A 20,545-nucleotide genomic window follows, 5' to 3' on the forward strand; every position below is an offset into this window, starting at 1 on the left:
TTTATTTTAAAGGCTGGCAGCAGTAGATACAGCATGAAGGTTTGCAAGACATCAAGTAATTTTAGTCAGAATTAGAATATGGCAGGTAATGGAAAACTATTCTAATGGCTTAAAGTATTTTTTATTGAACATTATTGTTAAATTTATCATATTCAAACAATACATATAGCTAACAGAACCTATTATTTTTTTAAAAGAATATTGTCAGCAAAAATATTTTGTCATGGCTGACAAAGGTAAGGTCATAGGACACTGATAAATCATTGATAGGTTTCATCTTGTTTTTAGTTGAAAGTGGGGACTACTACAGTAGGAAAAATAAAGTATCAAAACAGTTATATTAATGATTATCAGTAATATGGAAAGTGACTGAATATATAGAATGAAACTTTCTGGTCAGTGATTAAAAAAAAAAATTCTAAATTAAAAGGAAATACTTTCAATCTTAATTTTTTAAAAACATTATCAATAAAAATTGTTAAAATTTTGCAACAAATAATTATAAACTAGTAAAATTATATGCAATTTTTAAAATAAAAACTGGATACTGTTTACTAAATATATACTAAATTTTCTGTAAGTTAAGTATTTCCAATTTGAAAAGGAAAAAAACCAAGTAACACCCCAATTAGTCTGGAAGGTGTTAATAAAAACATTTTAATCTATCAATATTGTAAAATCAATTAAAGTGTACCCTTTGGTTTGGATTCCTGTACGTGGTTCTGTTTTTTCAGTTTACCTCCTCTGGGATCTAAACATCTGCCCACGTGTTCGATTTGAAATTAGAAGATGGCTGTAATATCAAATAACTCAAAACCAGAACTGGAAAGGCCAAATTTAGGTGACTAACACTGCTGTTTGAACTACCTCTTAGTCATCTTGGCATATTATTATTACAATTTTGTTAGAAGTCTTTTAAAACTTTTATTACTTTTTGAAAATGTCCATATCGTCAAATAACTCAGAACCAGGACTGGAAGGGTGAACTTCAGATGACTGACAGTGGTTTTTGCACTTACGTGTTAGTCTTCTTGGCAAGTTGTGATAATTACAATTTGCTGCAGAAAGCCCTCTACAACTTGTATTACTGTAGTTTTTCTGTTAACACTGTAAACTAGATGTAAACATTGGTTTTATGCTATTCGTTTTTTGTTTTTTTAAACTTTGTTTTACTTTACCTTAATTTCTTTTTACGAATTTTACTAAATTTACTTTAATTTTAACTTTTTACCAGATGTTTGGTACAGATAGCCTTGCTGCTTTGTGCCATAAAACACCAAATCAACCAGCCAACCAATTGAAGTGTAAGAATTGCTTTCATGTCTGTTGTATTCATTCTGATGGATATGATTTTGCACCATTGCTTGTCACTGCAACCTAACAAGCTTTTGCAAAGGACTGTGAGAATATGTCTTGACCAACTTTCTGTAGACCATCACTGTAAATGGATGTTGGCTTCCATAACCACATATTTGTGTTTTATGCTTCTCTGTGTAAGATTCTTGTAAGCTGTTTATTCCAATATGTGCAGCATGTTAGCTATAATTCTTTGTATGGGTGGAGAATGTTCCAGATCATAAACTTTACCGTTCATAGCATCACATCAGTAGATGTTGTGATACTGTCTAAATAAAGCTAATTCTAATGTTGGTGCACCAATCTTTCCTTGGAGTGTTAAGGGTGGCTGCCTTTGAAATTGGTATTCTTCTGACTTTGTTTCTTTTTGCTGATTTGCCATGTCAATTCCAATGTTGAAAGGGGATGTGATATATATATAATCCTACAGCTTTAATATACCCATGATGGCATTGTCCAGTCAACTGGTCAAGAATTTCTGAAAACCAAATTTCTAGGTGCATGTCTCGTTCTATTTCAGCAACAATATTTCACTTTATTAACATACTCTCAAAAGAAAGTATTTTAACAGCTCATCTTTGTTAGTAGATTGCAGATAAATAAAAGAAAGAAATCAATAATGGTAAGCACAGTTCAACACACAACCTCATTAGAAGCTGACTAGTTTCAGTAACGCAGTTTGTATAACTGATGAAGTGATGATAGTAACTGTGCTACTGAAACGAGTTGGTAATTAATAAAGTTTTATATTTTATTGTTGCCCAAAACATCATTGTTTCTATATATTCTAAATGGTAAATTTAACTTGTCAGATATAAGGGATTATCAGAATCTCTTGTTGTGCCTTTTCTTTTAAATTAAAACCATCTTTAACAAAACTAGAACTCTGTCTTTTTGTTGTTGTTTTTTTTTGCATTTTTCATATCAATATGATAATCTCTTTTTTTCTTGGCTGTGCAATGTGCTTCCTGTCTTTTCATGTGGGTGCTTAAGTTATTACTTATTTTTTATTATTTGTTATCTGTTTTGTTTAATTTTAAAATTTGTCTTCACAGGTGGAAGATCTTTTTTACAATCTGGCTATTCGTAGAAAGGCTTTAAAGAGTACATCAGAAGAGCATGCTAAAATACTAGAAGTGGTGTGTCGTTATTCAATTCATAATGCCACTGTTGGGTTTACCTTAAAAAAGGTAATAAAAAGTGTTATAAATCTATAATTTAAGTATGAGGAAAGTGTTACTTTTAGATATAACTACCTGTATGTTGAAAGCCAAAAAATATTGTAAGTATATTTACATTCATTTAAATTGTACCTTTTAGTTTAATTGTTTCTTCCTCTGGGTTTACTGTTAATATCAGTTTAGCCACAGAGGTGGACTATGTTATATCAAAATGATTTTGGAGCCTTACCATGTTAAAGTTCTCCTTTTTTGGTCACCTAATGATCTTGTACATTGATAATAACTCTGCATCATAGTTTGCATTGCAAAAAACTCTAATGTAAGGGCATCATATTCAAAACATGCCCCTCTTCCATGTTGCTTTCTGTTATCACTTTAGTGTAGGAGAACAGCAGTTTCTCACCATATATTTCAATAGTTCAGTCACACAGGAAAACCACACTGCTGCGTTTAACAGTTGTATGTCTGTTGTTTCCTTTACAAAAGGTTCTGTTGATGAGTTGTTCAAAACACACACCTTCTACTTGCAGCTTTCCATTATCTGTTTAGATTAAAAGTTTCCCAGTATCCACCTCCACAGTCCAAAAACAAAGAAATTCATAATTCTCCACCTCCCAATAGCTAAGCAAAAATCTGAAGGCTAATAATACAACAAACTAATTTTCAATATTTGTAGTGGGCATATTACAAATAATCAATGTACAGCTTTGTACTTAACAACAAACAAATCTTAATGATATATATATGTGGTGATTTTACAGGTGTGGTTCTGTAAGAATTTGCATGAATAGTCATTTCATTCTCCAGCTACTTAAGATATGTGGTAGCTTGACTGATTTGCTATGGAAATATGACACAGGTGAAGATCCTTCTTATTGTGTAGCATTTTGTTGCTTGGGGCTTGTGAATGGATTTTGCCAAAGATGATTTTGTTTGTGGATTCTCATCTGTTACAAAATGCTGCACTATTCTTACCACAGCTAGGGTACTGATTGCTGCAGGTCAATTTCTGGATGTCCTTAGTGTCACAGGTTGATTTTTTTTTTCAAGTGTGATTAATTACAAAGGACATATCAACCTTAGAAATTCTAAATCCCCAATATGAACACATCTGTATATATGAATCTTTTGTATCAAAAAGGCTTTTACGTACTTTTCCCAAAAGTAATCTATTTACACTGGCATCATACTACTTATGAGATGCCAAGCAGTGTTATAATGTAGTTCTAATGCATGCCATCACATTGTAACTGTTTATCAGTTGTAGTCATCATGTGATTTCTGATTTGTGTATTTAAAATTGTTTTCATATGGTACTCAGTTCTCTTACTTGCCTTGAAAACATCTCAGTTTATGAAATTTACTATTTACCTCTGTCAAGATCTTCACAATTCTTCTTGTGTCATTACTTTACAACACTTGGTGAGAAGATTGACTAAAAAAATGTAAGTGAAGATGTTAATTTTCTGTGCAAAATGTATAGTGAATCCCAGAAGTAATTAGTGAGATTAGTTGCACATCATAAGGTTTCAGTGAGCTGCATTCAATATTAAGTTAAATTACTTTTTTTTTATGGTATACTAACAAATATAGCATAAAAATTTAGCTAATAATCCATTTTTGATAGTATACAAGTTTTATTTTCTTAATTTTAAAAGGTGATATTTAAAATAAAAAATAATTTTTCCTAGTATAAGAATTGTGACATATTCTCTCTAGGATCCTTCTTCTCTAATTTATTTACCAGCTCTCCAAGAAGTACAAAATGTAATGAATATTGCTCATTATAATGTTGTCATCACTCAGGCAAATCATAATTATTATAGTCTTCAATTTTATTTGGTTACAGAGCCATGAAATAGAAAATCAGACCCCTTTTACCATACCATCCTGGTACATCCTCTCTTTCAGAAATTACAAATAGCTTTCTGACATCAATACCATATTATTTATAACCAATATTTCCATTTATTAAATAACATATGATGTTTTCTGTACAGACAATTGCCAATTTCATTTTCAGTTAAACACATCAAAGAACTTAGGTAAATTTTTAACAACTCTTATTGCATAATTAGAAAGCCAGAAAAATTGTAAAAGTTATGGAACTTTATATGTTTTTGTTCTGTGTTGTTTGGTGCATTATTTAATTAAATAAAAAAAATTATTTGGTGCAGTTGGATTAAATGTCTTTGACAGTCAACAGAAAAAAAATAGAAGGCCTAGGTAAGTACTTTATTTCTTGTTTCTCATGTGTATTCTTTATTTATTATTACAGAAGTAACTAAATTGTAAAAATAATAATTAATTTTAGGTTAGTTAAGGTTAGATTAAGTAAAATAAATAATAATAACATAATTAAAAATTTTCAGGAGGTACATTTGCGAACAGCTCGTGTGTAATGTAACTTGATAGCTTAACATGAACTGTCAAGTGATTCATAACTTACAATGGTAGGAATAGTAGTTAGACATGGCTCAAAAGGCAGTAAAATTCAAGTGTGAATAGAGTATATTGTTACAAGTATAAAGGTATTTAAGATAAATAAATGTGGTTTAATGTTACAATTTGAAATTATTCTAGAAAGAAAAAAAAGGGTAACTTAGATGTTTTGGTGGTTACAAGATTGGTCAAATTGATCAACATGCATTGAGTTAGGGTGGAGAAGATAACACATAAATCATGAATGTTAATCATGAATTTATATAACTTTTGTCCAGGAGATGGTTACTCCAGCTAATTTGAAATACAAATCTGGTTGCATAAAGCAATCTTATATCATCAAATTTATAGTTCAACAGCATTTGTAGTTAAATTGTTTATGAGAGCATGGACAAGCATCATTTGATTTCAGTATGCTAAGCTTTTGTCTTTGCAGTGTCAGTAAATAAGCACATATATTGTGTTTCTTTAGGTGTGATGCAGACAATAATAGTGAAATATTGTCTATGACGTCTCTAGATTCAGCTGTTGTTAATATTAACAGCAAAAACATTTGTTATCTGGAATTGGAATTGTGTAAAAAAAAAATTTCTAAATGCATTGATCTTTTAGAGTTCTTTATTTGTTAAAGTTTAGAATTGACAGTTTTAATCATGGAAAATCCTTGTAGCTTGAGTTACTGATTTTTTGGTGTTTTTGATCATCATTATCTATTACTGAATTCCAGACTACTTTTGAATTCTTTTCTTAATTTTTTTTTCAAATGTGCTGCTATTTTACACAGCTAAGCCATGGCCTTTCACCAGTACAGTTTCTTGTATAATGTAACTAATTATTCCTCCTAGCTTTTCAGTTATTAGTTTAGACCACTTTTGTATCTAAGGTGGAACTGTTTGTTATGGATCTTTCAATATTTTGGGTTTTTCTCTTTTGGTCTCTTACCTTGAAACTGGTCAGTCAGTCCACCTTGCTCTTTTTCATTTGCTTTTTGTATTCAGTCCTTACAAATCTTTTGGGCTGGAAAGTACTTAACCTTGAAAGGTAATTACAATCTGGTGTTAATGTGGAACATTGCAGACAATGTAAACTAGTATTTTTTTGCAGATGGAGCTATTGATGGTGTTAGTCTACTTGTTTAACCAGTGATATAGGGATCTTTCATGTCAAGTTTGAAAATATTGAACTGTAGATGATTAGTGTGTTAAATATTTGTAGTGTTTTATCAAATTTGTCATGATAGGAGTGGAGAAAATATTTAAATGTATTAAAACTATTGATCAAGACATGAAAATATATTTTTTTTTTTTTTTTTGTGTGTATAGTATGGAGAAACTACAAATGATGTTCACACCCTTCCCAACTCCACGACAATTGACAACATTCGGACAGTTTATGGAGCTTCTGTTGCCAAGTGCGTGTGAATAAAGGTTTTTCTGTGAAATATGTTTTCACCTGGACTCTATCATTTAAATTGGCTAAGTGAAATAAGTTCTTACTGAATTAGAAAGTAGTTGAATGAAACTATTTTGATCATTGAGGTAAAGTTTATGTACTAGGGCTTTGATATCTATGCTGATTCACTAAGCTGGAAATGAATATGTGAACTTGTCATTAGAAATTGAATTTCATCCCAGGTTTTAACAGAAAGTTAAAACAAGCTTACCCTAATTATCATTTTTTTTCAGTAATTTTCTTGCTTTCAACATTCAGCAGACTACATGCTGTTGTACTTTCCTGTAAGAACATGTCAATATCCATAAATGGTAGTGTGATTAATATTTTATCATTGTATAGACATGAAATGTACATAATACATCTTGTACTTTCATGTTACTTACATTTGAAGGTTTGAGAAGAGTATTTATGTTCTTAAAAGGAAGATGAAACAGTGTAAAGAACCATAAAAATACAGTTATTTTTCTTAAGTAATATTTTACTTTAGTCATTTACTACATGTAAGTTTACCACAAACCTTGGAAAACAGAGATGCCAACCATTATAATTTGAGTGTAATCATTACAATTTTGGTGTTTACATTACAACTATACGCTCATACAGACAAATATTATGACTTGTTCCAACTCCCAAATTATTATATATTATATAGGCCAATACAATAAAGTGATAAATTGTTCCCCCAGGGCTTGAAAGGGGTGGAAAGAAAATTTCTAGTGAGATACAAATAAATTTTGATAATAAATAAAAGACATAGTCCAAATGGCTACTTGCGATAATCATATTTGTGCTTGAAATAATAAAAAATATTTGTATCTCCGACGTCTACCAACTGCTTGAGTGCGGTGCTTCTTCATACTGGGTACGTGGGGGAATCCACAGCTACGTCATCAGTGCTTGTCAGCCAATCAGCACTCGCAGAATTTGACAAATTAGGTAAATGAATTATGAGAGGCAATACAGAAGTGAAATATAGAATTTGATGTATAAACTTTATCACAGTCACACGAAAGAAAAAATATTAAGCGATATTCATCATGTAATACACTTTTCACTTTAAAGGTAAGTTCATCTTAAAAATCTAAATGTTCTACAAGATCTAACTTAGACTATGACAGCATTTAGTGATTCTGAACAGAGACAGGTGACCCTGGTTGTTCTGAGTTATACAGTTGAAATGTATATAACTAGAGTGAAACAGTTTCATCATAAGGGAAAATTTTAGAATGTTGTCAGGGAAACATAAAAACCTTGTGTGTGTAAAACCTGTATTCAAGTGGTTTTTCTTGTATCGCATTTTGTGCTACTCTGCCGTTTGTAGCGTTAAAAATAATTTCTGGGTCACAAAGTTGATACCTGATGTGACATGCAGTTCTTTTTTAGCATCCATTTGGAATTTTGATGCCATGTAAGTCATTTGACACTTTAGATTATTAGGAATAAAATAGAATCACAAGCTGATATTCCAAATAATACAATCAGATTCTGATAATCATGGTGTAAAATATAATATATTCTTTTTAAACTTTATTAATTATCCTTATGTATTCAAAGTTTAATGTACTTGTTTTCCTCTGAATACCAAAGTCAGACTGATGAGTGAAATACTTAGTTATTGCAATCATTTGATAACAAAAGACAAAACTCAAAGAGAATTGATTGCACATCAATCTATATACCCAGCCTGTCAAGTGGTATGAAATTATCTATCTTGAAACTGATTGAACCTACATTTATACAAACTCCTGTATACGAACATCTGCCCCTCGGTGTGGATTCCTGTACCTGGTGAGGGGACCTCCCAGGGAAGGTTCTGTTCTTTCAGTTTACCTCCTCTGGGATCTAAACATCCACCCACATGTTTGCTGTGCGTGGCGACCCGTGAAGGGGAGGAAAGGATCCTGGTGGTTGAGGAGTCCAACCCTAATACACCACTTTGCCCTTGAATTCCTATAGACAGGCAGCCTTTGGGTGGCTTCCCTTGGGTCAATCGGCTGGTCCACTTGGACTAAAGTCAACCAAGTACCAGTGTTGGAAGTTCTCAACGGGTGTTGTGGAAATTGTGTCTGATGCTGGTGTTTGGGTATAGTGCTCACGAAACCCTGGCGTTGCTGCAGTGTCCTTGCATGACATTGTAGTGCGTCCTCTCATAGGACTCCATGGTGGGTGGGGTCAGTGGGTACCGAAATGTTTCCTTTGTTGGATCCTCCAACAAAAATTTAAATAAAATAGTGAAAAAACAGTCAATAGGTAAACGACCACATCTTGAAGACTCTGAGAAGTAATCTTCAACATCTGTAACACCTGTACCCAATTTTCTTATATTACATTCTCTTTCAGAAAAACTTTAGGGCAAATGTCCCCCTTTTTTATTCAGAAGGGACTAGAGGGACTTGCTGGCTCTCCAGAGTCAGTAAAGAAGCTTCGATCTGGAGATATATTGGTTGAAACATCCACATCCCAACACAGTGAACTCCTCTTGAATTCAAAGGCAATTGGGGATGTACCTATTGAGGTTACCCCTCAAGCTACCTTGAATTCATCACAAGGAGTTATTGTTGAGAGGGATTTGAAGAACATCCTCGAGTCAGAGATTCTCGCTGGTCTCTCCACTCAAGGAGTTTCTGCAGTGAGGCGCATCTCCACTCACAAAGACGGAGTTACACTGACGACAAATATCCTTGTTTTGACATTTACATCACCACGTGCACCTGCAAACATCAAAGTAGGTTATCTAATTTGCAGGGTACGGCCGTACATTCCAAACTCTCTTTGATGTTTCCAATGTTAGAGGTTCGGCCACTCAAAGACGTCCTGTCGTGGTTCCCTGACATGTGCTCGTTGTGGTGGCAAGGACCACGATGCCTATGAATGTGACACGGACCCACATCTTGTCAACTGCAATGGTTCCCACCCTTCCTACTTTCGTTCTTGCTCAAAATGGTTGGAGGAAAAAGAGGTGCAGCGTTTTAAAACGACTTATAACATTAGTTATCCTGAGGATCGGAAATTGCTGTCCGCCACTCCATCTCGGACATATGCTGCTGCATTTCGTTCCACAACTACAGTGGGAGTGCAGACAGATCTCTCTGTGCCTCCAAAAGAATGGTTTTCAAAACAAATGAAAAGCCTTTTCACCTCCGTGGTTAAAAAGGTTGATGAATCGACTTCTACACCCATCTCTGTTCCTCCCATACGTTCCAACAAATCTTAAGATCCACATCCTTCGGTTTCAAATACAGGCATTTCTTCTGATACATCTTTTTCTCCCATCCCATGATGCAAAACAATCATTCGTTCGTGTCCTCAGTCACTGTCCAACAACAAAAACCTGCCCAATCGACCCAGGGCAGGATCCATGGAGGTCAATAGACCTCCTCCGTATAAGGACAGTAAGGAAAAAAGATATGGTTGTAAACAGAAGGGTTCTCCAGCCACTTTGCCTACCCGTCATTAAAAATGGCCACCTTGATACAATGAAACTGTCGAGGTTTACATTCTAATCTGGATGATATCAAAACACTGATTGCTTCCTACCATCCTGTATATCTTTCCTTACAAGAAACATTTCTAAAGCCTGCCAATACAATCACCATTTGGCAGTTTTCTCTGTACAGAAATGACAGGCTGTGTGATGGACGAGTACATGGAGGGGTGGCACTGTTGGTTGATTAGCATGTGTTCACCCCTGTCTTTGTCACTCAACACACCCTTGGAGGCCATAGCCATTCGTGTTTCCTTGGGTGGTACCATCACTGTTTGTTCTCTCTACCTGTCCCCTGGAGAGACATATGATCAATCAGACCTTGATGCTCTTGTTGAACAGTTGCCATCTCCGTTTCTAATCCTGGGGAACTTTAATGGACATCATCCCTTCTGGGGAAGTGCTGTTATTAATAGGAGGGGTCACTCTGTAGAGCTTATGCTCTCTGATCACAATCTTTCTCTTTTCAATACTGGTTCTTCCATTTATTTTCACGCACCTAGTCAGTCTTTTACTGCTATTGATCTCTTGGTTTGCTCCCCTTCATTATTTTCCCATTTTTCATGGAGGGTTGACAGTAATCCACTAGGCAGTGATCGTTTTCCTATACTTTTGAGAGATCCTGGCCGTGGTTGATGCCACCCTACCCGCATGCCCCGGTGGAAGCTGGATCAGGCAGATTGGTTCACTTTCACTGCTCTTGCAGAACTTGATTCTGCCATCAATAGACGACTGTGTGGCAGCAGTAACTGACTGTATTATACAAATAGCTGCTCAGTGTATTCCTAAAACCTCAACACGTTTTCCACGATATCCTTGTCCATGGTGGAATCCTGCTTGCCATTTGGCACAGAAGACTCAAAAATGGGCCCGGGATACTTTCTGTAGATATCCCACACTTTTGAACCGCATCGCTTTCCAGCAGGCATGTTCACATGCTAGGTGGGTAAGATGTCAAAGCCAGAAGGAATCTTAGATTAAGTTCACAATTAGCATATCTTCTACCACCAGTTCCAAGGTCATATGGGACAGGATTCGAAAGGTCAGTGGGCACTACAATTCTGTCCCCCTCTCGATCTTATTCTCTGATGGCCAAGAGGTAGCTGACGTCCGGAGCATCGCCAATACTCTAGGTGAAAGCTTTTGCCAGATATCTAGCACTTCTGCTTGTTCCTCCACCTTCTTAGTCATCAAGACTCGGGCAGAGCGTTCACCTCTTTCCTTTCAAACTGACTGTCTCTTTGACCTAAATTGTCCCTTTACACTGGTGGAACTGAAAATGGCCCTTCATCGATCTGGCAGTACATCTGTTGGACCTGATGATGTTCATTATGACATGCTGCACTATCTCTCTCCTGCTTCTCTTAATATTCTTCTGATTGTTTTTAACCGGATCTGGCAGGAGAATGTTTTCCTGATGCCTGGCACCAGGCTATTATCTTACCTTTCTATAAACCTGGGAAAGATCCCAAGATTCCTTCAAACTTCTATCCAATTGCTTTGACGAGCTGTCTCTGTAAGACCTTAGAGAGGATGGTTAATGCTCGTCTTGTTTGTTTCCTTGAATCAAACATCCTTCTCTCGCCCACCCAGTGTGGGTTCCGACAACAGCATTCCACCACGGACCACCTAATTCAACTTGAAACATCAATCAGAGAAGCCATTCTCAAACACCAACATCTTGTTTCAATATTCTTTGACATTGAGAAGGCTTATGACACAACATGGAGGTATGGCATGTTGAGACCTCCATATATATGGGTCACATGGCCATTTATGCATGTTTATTAAATTTTTTAATGGACAGGAGATTCCAAGTTCGTGTGGGTTCGACACTTTCCCGTTCTTTTGTACAGGAACTTGGGGTCCCTCAGGGCTGTGTTTTGAATGTCACACTTTTCAGTATAAAGATAAATGCCATCACTGAACAACTCCCTCTCACTGTTGTAAACGGGCTCTATGTCGACGACTTTCACATCTCGTGTCAGCCGTTGAACATGAGTTATATTGAGCGGTAACTACAAACTGCCCTCAGTTGTGTACTGAAGTGGACTATGGTGAATGGATTTAATTTTTCTCTCTCTAAAACCGTTTGCATGCACTTTTGCCGCCAACTGGGTATCCACCCTGATCCTGAACTCCGTATCGGTGAAGTTTCGCTGCCAGTGTTCCCTGAGACCAAGTTCTTGGGGTTTATCTTTGACCGTAAACTGACCTTTATACCACACTTAAAGCACCTACGGGTCAAATGCACAAGAGCACTGAACATCCTCCGTGTCCTCTCTACCACCAGTTGGGGAGTGGATCGATGTTTTATGTTAAAGACATATTGTGCACTTATTTGTTCAAAACTTGACTATGGATCAATGGTCTATGGCTCTGCCAAACCCTCGGCCTTAAAGATGCTGGACCCCATTCATCATCAAGGACTTCAACTCTGCACTGGGGCTTTTCGCACCTCTCCAGTTCAGAGCTTATATGTGGAATCTGACAAACCTTCTCTGCACCTTTGCCGTTTGCAACTGTCTTTACCATATTTGTCGAAACTTTGCTCCTTACCAAAACATCCCACTTGGGGATGTGTTTTCCTTCCTCAGTGGGCCTTACTTTTTCAAAACAGATGATCTGCCATTGCTCCTTTTGGCCTTCGCATCTAGGTGCAATTGTATGAATTGGCTCTACCCTTGAATAACATTGCAGAATACACTGGTCAGCCCATCCTTCCATGGCTTATTACAGCCCCCAAATGTGACCTTTCTTTAAGTCATCTGGAAAAGGCAGATACTCCCAAGTGGAAGTACCGTTTTTTATTTACTGAACGTCTTTTAAACAATCATTCCATTCCAATTTATACGGATGGTTCCAAATCAGGTAATTCTGTGGGCTCTGCCATGGTTTGTTGCAGTTCGGTGGTTGCGCTCAGAATCCCCTCTACAGCTTCTGTGTTCACTGCTGAACTGTATGCCATATCTCTTGCCCTGGATCATATTGAAGCTGAGCGGTACTATGACTGCACTATTTATACTGACTCCCTCAGTTGACTGGCCTTGGAATCACTTCACGTTGGCTCACACCCTGTTCTCATTGATATTCAAAACCGACTGGCCCATTTCTCATTAACATCTACTTCTATCCAGTTTCTTCTGGATACCAGGCCATGTTGGTATTCACAGGAATGCGCTTGCAGACATGACAGCTAAATCTATCTGCTCTGGCACTATCACCACTGTGCCTATTTCGTACTATGGTCCTGTATTCAAGGCTCGGCTCCGTGCCAGCTGGCAGTCCACTTGTAGTGAGCAACGTGACAACAAACTTTTTCAAATAAAACTCTATATTGGGCATTGGCCGTCTAGCTTCCGTAAGGCTTAAAAGGAGGAATTTGTTCTAACTAGACTACGCATTGGTCACAGTTTTTTAACTCATTCCTTTTCTTTTATCTGGAACTGTTGCACCAGTGTGTAGTTTGTGTAACACTCGAATCACTGTAAGCCACATTTTACTTTCTTACCATCGTTACGACTCTCAACGACAACACTATTTTAAACATGTTCTGTCCCAGGGTTTGTCTGTAACGTGGACAGTGTTATTGGTAATGATGATACTGTCCACCTTGATAAAGTTTTTAATTTTTTAAAAGCCATTAATCTTTTTAATGTCATTTAAGTGTTTGATATTTATTCATTACACCTTTTTAATTGTGGTTCCCTTTTCAGAATCTCAATCTCTCTAGTTCAATTTGACATTGTAAAATGGCCAGAACATTAAATAACTCGACACCAGGACTGGAAAGGCAAACTTCAGGTGACTAACACTGCTGTTTGAACTACCCGTTAGTCATCCTGGCGAGTTGTTATTACAATTTTGCTGCATGTCTATTAACACTTTTATTACTTACCTTTTGGTACTGGCCATAATGACACATAACTCAGAACCAGGACTGGAAAGACCAACTTCAGGTGACTGACAGTGGTACTTGTACTTACCTGTTAATCTTCCTGGTGGGTTATGATCATTACCATTTTGCTAGAGAAAGTCCTTTTCAACTTCTCTTACTCTGCTTTCTCTCTTATCATTGTTGACTAGATGTCAATATTGTTTTTATTCTTTTTCTGTTTTTCAATGATGTTTTTTTTACCTTCATTTCCTTTTATGTATTTTACTACATTTAATTTATTTTTACATTTTTACTGGACGTTTGGCGCAGATAGCCTAGCTGCTTTGTGCCATAAAACACTAAATCAATCAATCAATCAACGAACATCTGTGAAGACCAAGAGAATCTGATGTGAAGATTTTAGTTTTTATAATTAGATGGCATTTCTTTAAAATAAAAACAACTTACTATGAAGTATTGTATAATGGACAAAGTAAATTTACTTTTATAACTACAAAAGCCAAGAAAGACTAACAAATGTTTTACACTTTTACATGTAAATAGTACCACATGCTCTTTATTAAATCATTGTTTGTGTTATGTACATTTCTATATTTGTTTAGATATGCTGAACAGGTACAGCTTTTTTCTCATATGGAGGGCAGCATTGAAAAAAAAAAGTTGTTTGTGCTTGCCACAAGCCTTTTATCTCCCCTTCATTGGAATTGACTGATTTTATTGCATTTTTCATGCAAGGAATAATGCATCAACCCTCCACCAATAAGAGCGTGACATATTCTTCTGACACATGTGACTACCTCTATTCAGTTTCACCAAACTACCACTTCTAGTTTGGCAATACTTGTGTTCAGACATTTTTTCTTTTGGTGCTTTTCATGTGAATCGTGATTTCAATTTAATTTCTGAAGTGGGATTTCTTCTTTTTTATTTTTTTTGTATTGAAGAAATCTTTTAATTCAACTTAATTTCCTGGTGTTTTTATTTTTCTTTTTTCTCACTCTCACATATGTTATATCAAACACTTGTTTGCTTTAAGTATTTCTACAATGAATTCTGATTTTCATATTCTCTCTTCAGGTGTTACACCTCTAGCACTATTTTCACAGGCTACAAGTGGGGGAGACCTGTTGTTTAATTTGTTTGCTGTTATCTGTTTGTGCAGATGAAGATTTGGTAGCCTTTTCACACAACCATGTTTTTTTCCCTACCTATCCTGTACAAACAACTAGACATAATACAGCATTTTTCTACATAATTCTTAATTATGTTATGTTTTATCCAATTACCCATTTTTCTGTGATTCCTTATTACCCCCATGTTGTTTTGTTTGTCGTTTTCAGCTCTCACTTTACACACATGGTTTCACTCTAATGGGGGTTTTGTGGCAATGTGACCTTGTCCCGTGTACATTTACTGCCACTTTTGTTTTAGGATTTCTGTATATTTTTTATGTTATGTTTTTGATCACATATCTGAGACTTTGGAATTTCATGTGTAATCTGTGTATCAATAATCAATTCTTTCCTCTTTGGTTGCACATTTGTCACAGTTAAGAGCCTCAACATGCCCATATTCCTTTCCCATACTGGCCCTTATTTACCAACCCCTCTCCCTCTTTCTTGGGATTTTCACCTTGTCATTTTATTCACCATTAATAGACATGTTGCCAACAGTACCAGAGACTAACCAAGAGGGTTCCAGTCCAGTTGGAACTTGACCTTATTGTCACCCTTTGATGATTTTCTACTACAGTCCATGGGCTTGTCAGGTTTCATCAAAGGAACTTGTTCTACTCTTTCTTTCCCCACTTCCTTTGTCATTGGTACCCTTTTCCTGCCCTGTCACTAACCAGTGTCTGTTTCTCTGTGTGTGTGTATATATATATATATATATATATATATTTTTTTTTTTTTCAGGCTGTTTGTTGTCTTCACACAAAACCAGAGACTGATGGCCTGTATTTTGTTTGTTATGCTTCATACTAATTTTTAATTTGCCCCAATTTACCTTGGGGTTGTTTCTCACCCTTGATGGGCTTTTTCTTTAGGTTTATAGATCACAAAGAAGAATTTCAGAAATGCTTATTTTCACATCCTGGTATTTAATCAGTTGCAATCTTTTCTTTGGTTTATTCTCTATGGAGTAGTTTCTCTGTTTCACACACTACCCTTTGGATTTAATTAAGTTCTGTATGTTTTGTCAAGCATTCAGAGCATTAGTTCATTCCTGATATGCTTCGGTTTGTACTTTTCTCTTTTTTTGGTCAACTGGCTACTATTTGCTCATTGCAAACAAACTGAAGTGTGCCTATTACCCTTACCAGCTGCTACTAGAGGCAGCTATATGGGCTGTTAATCAAGTTAGAGAAGTCCTTATTGCAACCTATCCCATATATTTTGCTCATTTGGGTAATTTTCTTTTCTACACACAACTCGGTGGGGCTACTTCTCTTCTTTCACTTTGTTTACTGGTTTTAAGTTCTGTTTCAATTTACAAAATTCTGTTACTCTTGGGGATAGAGTCTTCTATGGTATCTCTTATTCATTTACTGGCTTTTCATCACTAGTAGACTTTTGCAGGGATCCTTTGTCAGCTCATATTACCATTATTGTCAATTGGCTTTAGTGGCTAGATATGCCACACACGTCAGTAAGTGCCCTGTTTCTTCCTCCTCATCTGGTTGCCCATGTTTCATGGTCTTATTCCTTCAGGGATGAGAGGTGCAGTTTGATCAACTGGAAAATTTTTGGTCTGTGGCTGAGAGGTCTTATTCTATCAACATTCTGAAGTTTCTTACTGTAGGTCATGTTTTTCTTCATTTTCTCCATCTGGCTAGAAATTATATGGTAATGATTCATTCACCCTTTTCTTCAGTGGTTGCTTATTTCAATTGTCAGGGCAGCATCTGTTCTACATTCCTCTATTTTCATACATTTGATCCTCTTTTGGGGTCCACACATTCAGTATTCTTATCATTGTGTGTCATATTCTGGGTGTTTTCACTCTTTTTGTGGATTTAACTCCTGTCCAGATGATATTTATCTAAAAGAGTTGTTTCTTGATCCTTTTGTTTTCCAATGGCTTTGACTTCAGTGTGGTATTCCTCACATTGAGAGTTTTGCTATGTTTCATAACCACAAATTGCCTTGGTTTTGGTCTCTGTTCCTCATCATTTTTGCTCTTGTTATCAGTGGTTTCAGCTGGGATTGTAGATACACATTTGTCCATCCTCTCATTCTCCTCTGAGTGATTTCATAATTGACACTCTATTTTCAGTCCTTCTGATAGCTCCCTTCTGGCCATATCAGCTGTGGTTTTCATAGCTTCGTCAGCTCAAACTTCTTCCTCTGTCCCCATCCCTTCTTGACCACTCTTAATACCTGGCATTTCATCTGGATCTTCCTATCTCCTATCTTCACAACTGGTTTTCCTCTGGTTATTGGATAGATGATCCAGCTTCTCCTGATGGTTAGCCTCTTTTCTGGCTTGTTTTATTTGCCCTTTCTACATGGAAGTTTCTCAACACAAATGGAATTTTTCCTTTGTTAGTTTCTTGTTAAAAGGTTTTTCCCTGAATAACCTACTGTTCTTTGTCATGTTGTTTTCCTCTCTTGAGGTGTCGGGTTTTTTTAAGTGGTCTTGTCTGACACCTACTACACTTTATCTTTGTATGCGTTTCTTCTAGATTTATTGTTCGCTGTGCTGGGCTGCCCATCCTGCACTGCCTCACTTTGCCTATGTTCGAACCACTCTCCCAGTGCTCCTTGTTTCACCTTTTCTTATGTCTTCCTTCCTTCCTTCTATTCATTTGTGGACATTGGTGATCTGTTTGCCATCAATTTTTCTACGTGTCATGTTCTTTCTCTAGATAATATTTCTTCCCTAACAATTAATTGGCTCGTGAGGACACTTCCTCCATTTAGCCACTTTCCTTTCACACTTTTATCTTTGTCCTGATCCACATAGACTTTTATGTCCTGTACTTGCTCTTCTCTATTATATTAACTACACATCTTCCTTCTGTAATGTTCGTTACTGCCTTTTTCATCCTTGGCATCTGTCTTCTGTTCATTGTCTTTTTCCTATTTATCTTTTTCCCATACTATGTTTCATATGTCTTCTCTCCCAGTTCAACACCTTACTTTGTTATTGGCATTTCATCTGCATCATTCTTTGGAGGTCCTTCTTCAATTGGATATGTGGACTGTTCATGATACGTTCACTTCTTACTATTTGCATCAGATCAAGGTTTTCTTTCTCTTAAGGTTATTATCTTCTGCCTGTTGCCACTCTAGAATATCAGAATTCAGTGAGACTTTGACTGGACAAGATTTTTTTTCTTCTCCTTTTTAAGAGACCTTTTTTACCTTTTATTAATGCTCATTGTTTGGATCCTGCTCTGTGGTGAGTGGTGCCTGACCAGGTATTATTTAACTCTTCATATCTGCAGTGTCAAACCATGTTGACATTGACTTGCATATTAAAATTCCATGGCCATGTAAAGCATACTGCAGAGATGAAATGTTCCCCAAGATTGCTTGTACGTTTATTCTAGTGATAGAACTGCTTTATAAGTTTGCTCATTCTGGATTGTACCCACCTTTGGACTACATGGGCAAATCAAAAGGAGAATTAGAAAGTCCATACAGCTTTTTAGTTCCAAGCTAACAGACCATGGCATGAAAGACCATGGAGGCATCCTCCTGAATCTGTTGATGAAGTACAAACAAAATATAGAAATTATTATGAAGTCATTCAGTTAAGAGTAGGATAGTGGTATCATGCTGGTGTAGGTGATGTGAAATCCTCTACTATGAAACGTAAAAAACAGATGGGTGGGAGATGTCAAAATAGTTTCCCTTCAGTTGGGATCTCTCATCCTACCCCCACGTGAATGTTGGTTCTTAGTGGCCTGGTGTTGGATTTAGAGTCAAACCAATCAACATAAGTTTTCATACACGTGTTACAGATGTCTGTATTCTTCTCTCGTTTGTAGACCATCAGATGTGGGTCATGGTGGACGTAATTGCAGATTGTTATGGGTTTTTCCCTTCTGCTATCTTTTATGTTTCTTATTCTGAGGATGGTAATGCACTTGGGGTGGTTTTCTAGTCAATTTCACTTTTGAGGGGAGTAGTTTACATTATGTAGACATTTTTGCAATACCAGATGCTGAGTTCCTGGATCAATATATCATATTCAAGAGTTGGGGATTACTAGATTCCTTCCAATTTCATGAACCCAAGATAATGACAGTATGATCCTCCACTAATATATATGTGACATCTTTCTACGATAGATGTCACATAGTATACCTGGTTCAGATGTGGTGTGGTTTCCCATGTCAGATCTTACAATCTGACTGTCCTTCGAATGCTTTCAAAGGATGCTTCTTTCTTTCCCTGTACCAGTTCTTCCACCTATTTAATATGGGATTTTAACTATTTATGTGAGAAGATATACTATATTGTAAGTTATAATATTTTTCCTACACTGTAAATGTATTTCCAATATGTACTTATCTACTCTCACTCATCTTCCCCATTGGAAACTGATGCTTCAGTTTTTTGCCAGAACTGGAAATGATAATTTGGTAGAATTTAATGGGAAGAGTGTGTCATGAGAGTTATTTTGCACTTTTATTGATGGGGTTTGTCGCATGATGGTTTGCATGAGAGACACCTTGTAATTAATCAATTCCAATAGAGGGGAGATAGAAGGCTTGTGGAATCCATACAATTTTTTTCTTTGCATGTAGAGGGCAGCATTGAACAAGAATAGCTATTTATGTGAGTGGAGATAAGTACCTATGAGAAATACATTTTCACTATAGGAAAATTTATAATTTCTGTGTGATATAAAAAATGTATAATAGAGCTAAAGCCATTACATTTCTATGATTTTAAAATTATAAATATACAAACCTTTGTAAACATTTCTAATTTATCACTGTTTTAAACACCAAATTGTATGATGTATATCTGTCAGTTGAGCATAGTAGTAGAAAGTGGTTGGTTAGTGATATGTTCGATTAAAAAGTGTGCAAGGAGTTTCTATACAAATGTTCTCTCACTCATTATACTATTAACATGTTAGATCTTATTTCTTTAATTAAACTTTTTAATATTATGAGAAGTTAAGTTTATAAAGTTTTAATAAGTATTTTTTGCTTTTAATTATATAATACAAACCTTTTCACATATTTAGGGAATTGCTCAACTTGGAATGTCAAGATGAAATGCTAAAATTCAAGCTCAAAGGCTACATCTCGAATGTTAATTATTCAATTCCTAAAAGCAGGTTTCTTTTATTCATAAACCGTGAGTATAATAATTCTGCTTAAGAAGTTAGTACATGGGATCACCAACAAAAGTTGTAGTGCCTTCAAACGAGACCTAAAACTTAAATACCTTTGAATATTTGATCGTTCTTCTTTAGAAGATTTATTCTCTTTCTTCTTTTGTGGAAGAATATTCAATCATTCAAATGAGCGTGAGATTTTGGGCTCACTTGAAAACAATACAGTTGTGTGTATATTAATCATTAATAAACTAATATCATTGACTTTTCTATATAGCTCATTTTCATTGTGAATGATTTGTTAATATGGAGATTTTAGAATTTCTAAAAATAAAGAAAAGATACCATCAAAGGAAAATATTTTTCTAAAAGGTCTTAAATAAATCCTTTTACAAGATTATTTACTCTGAAAAATAAATTATTTTAACA

General features: G+C 35.8%; 1 protein-coding gene across 5 annotated transcripts in view; it reads left to right on the plus strand.

The window, feature by feature from the left end:
* The window catches only part of Mlh1 (DNA mismatch repair ATPase Mlh1), a 55,330-nt gene that overhangs the window by 14,793 nt on the left and 19,992 nt on the right, over nucleotides 1-20,545 (plus strand). For all 5 annotated transcript variants that reach the window (XM_076448733.1, XM_076448732.1, XM_076448734.1 and 2 more), the window contains exons 6-8: nucleotides 2,412-2,546; nucleotides 6,302-6,390; nucleotides 20,024-20,136. In XM_076448733.1, the coding sequence (XP_076304848.1) occupies nucleotides 2,412-2,546; nucleotides 6,302-6,390; nucleotides 20,024-20,136 (337 nt within the window). The remainder of the gene's footprint in view (nucleotides 1-2,411; nucleotides 2,547-6,301; nucleotides 6,391-20,023; nucleotides 20,137-20,545) is intronic.

Source organism: Tachypleus tridentatus, chromosome 8 (genome assembly GCF_004210375.1).
Source record: "Tachypleus tridentatus isolate NWPU-2018 chromosome 8, ASM421037v1, whole genome shotgun sequence".
NCBI lineage: Eukaryota > Metazoa > Arthropoda > Merostomata > Xiphosura > Limulidae > Tachypleus > Tachypleus tridentatus.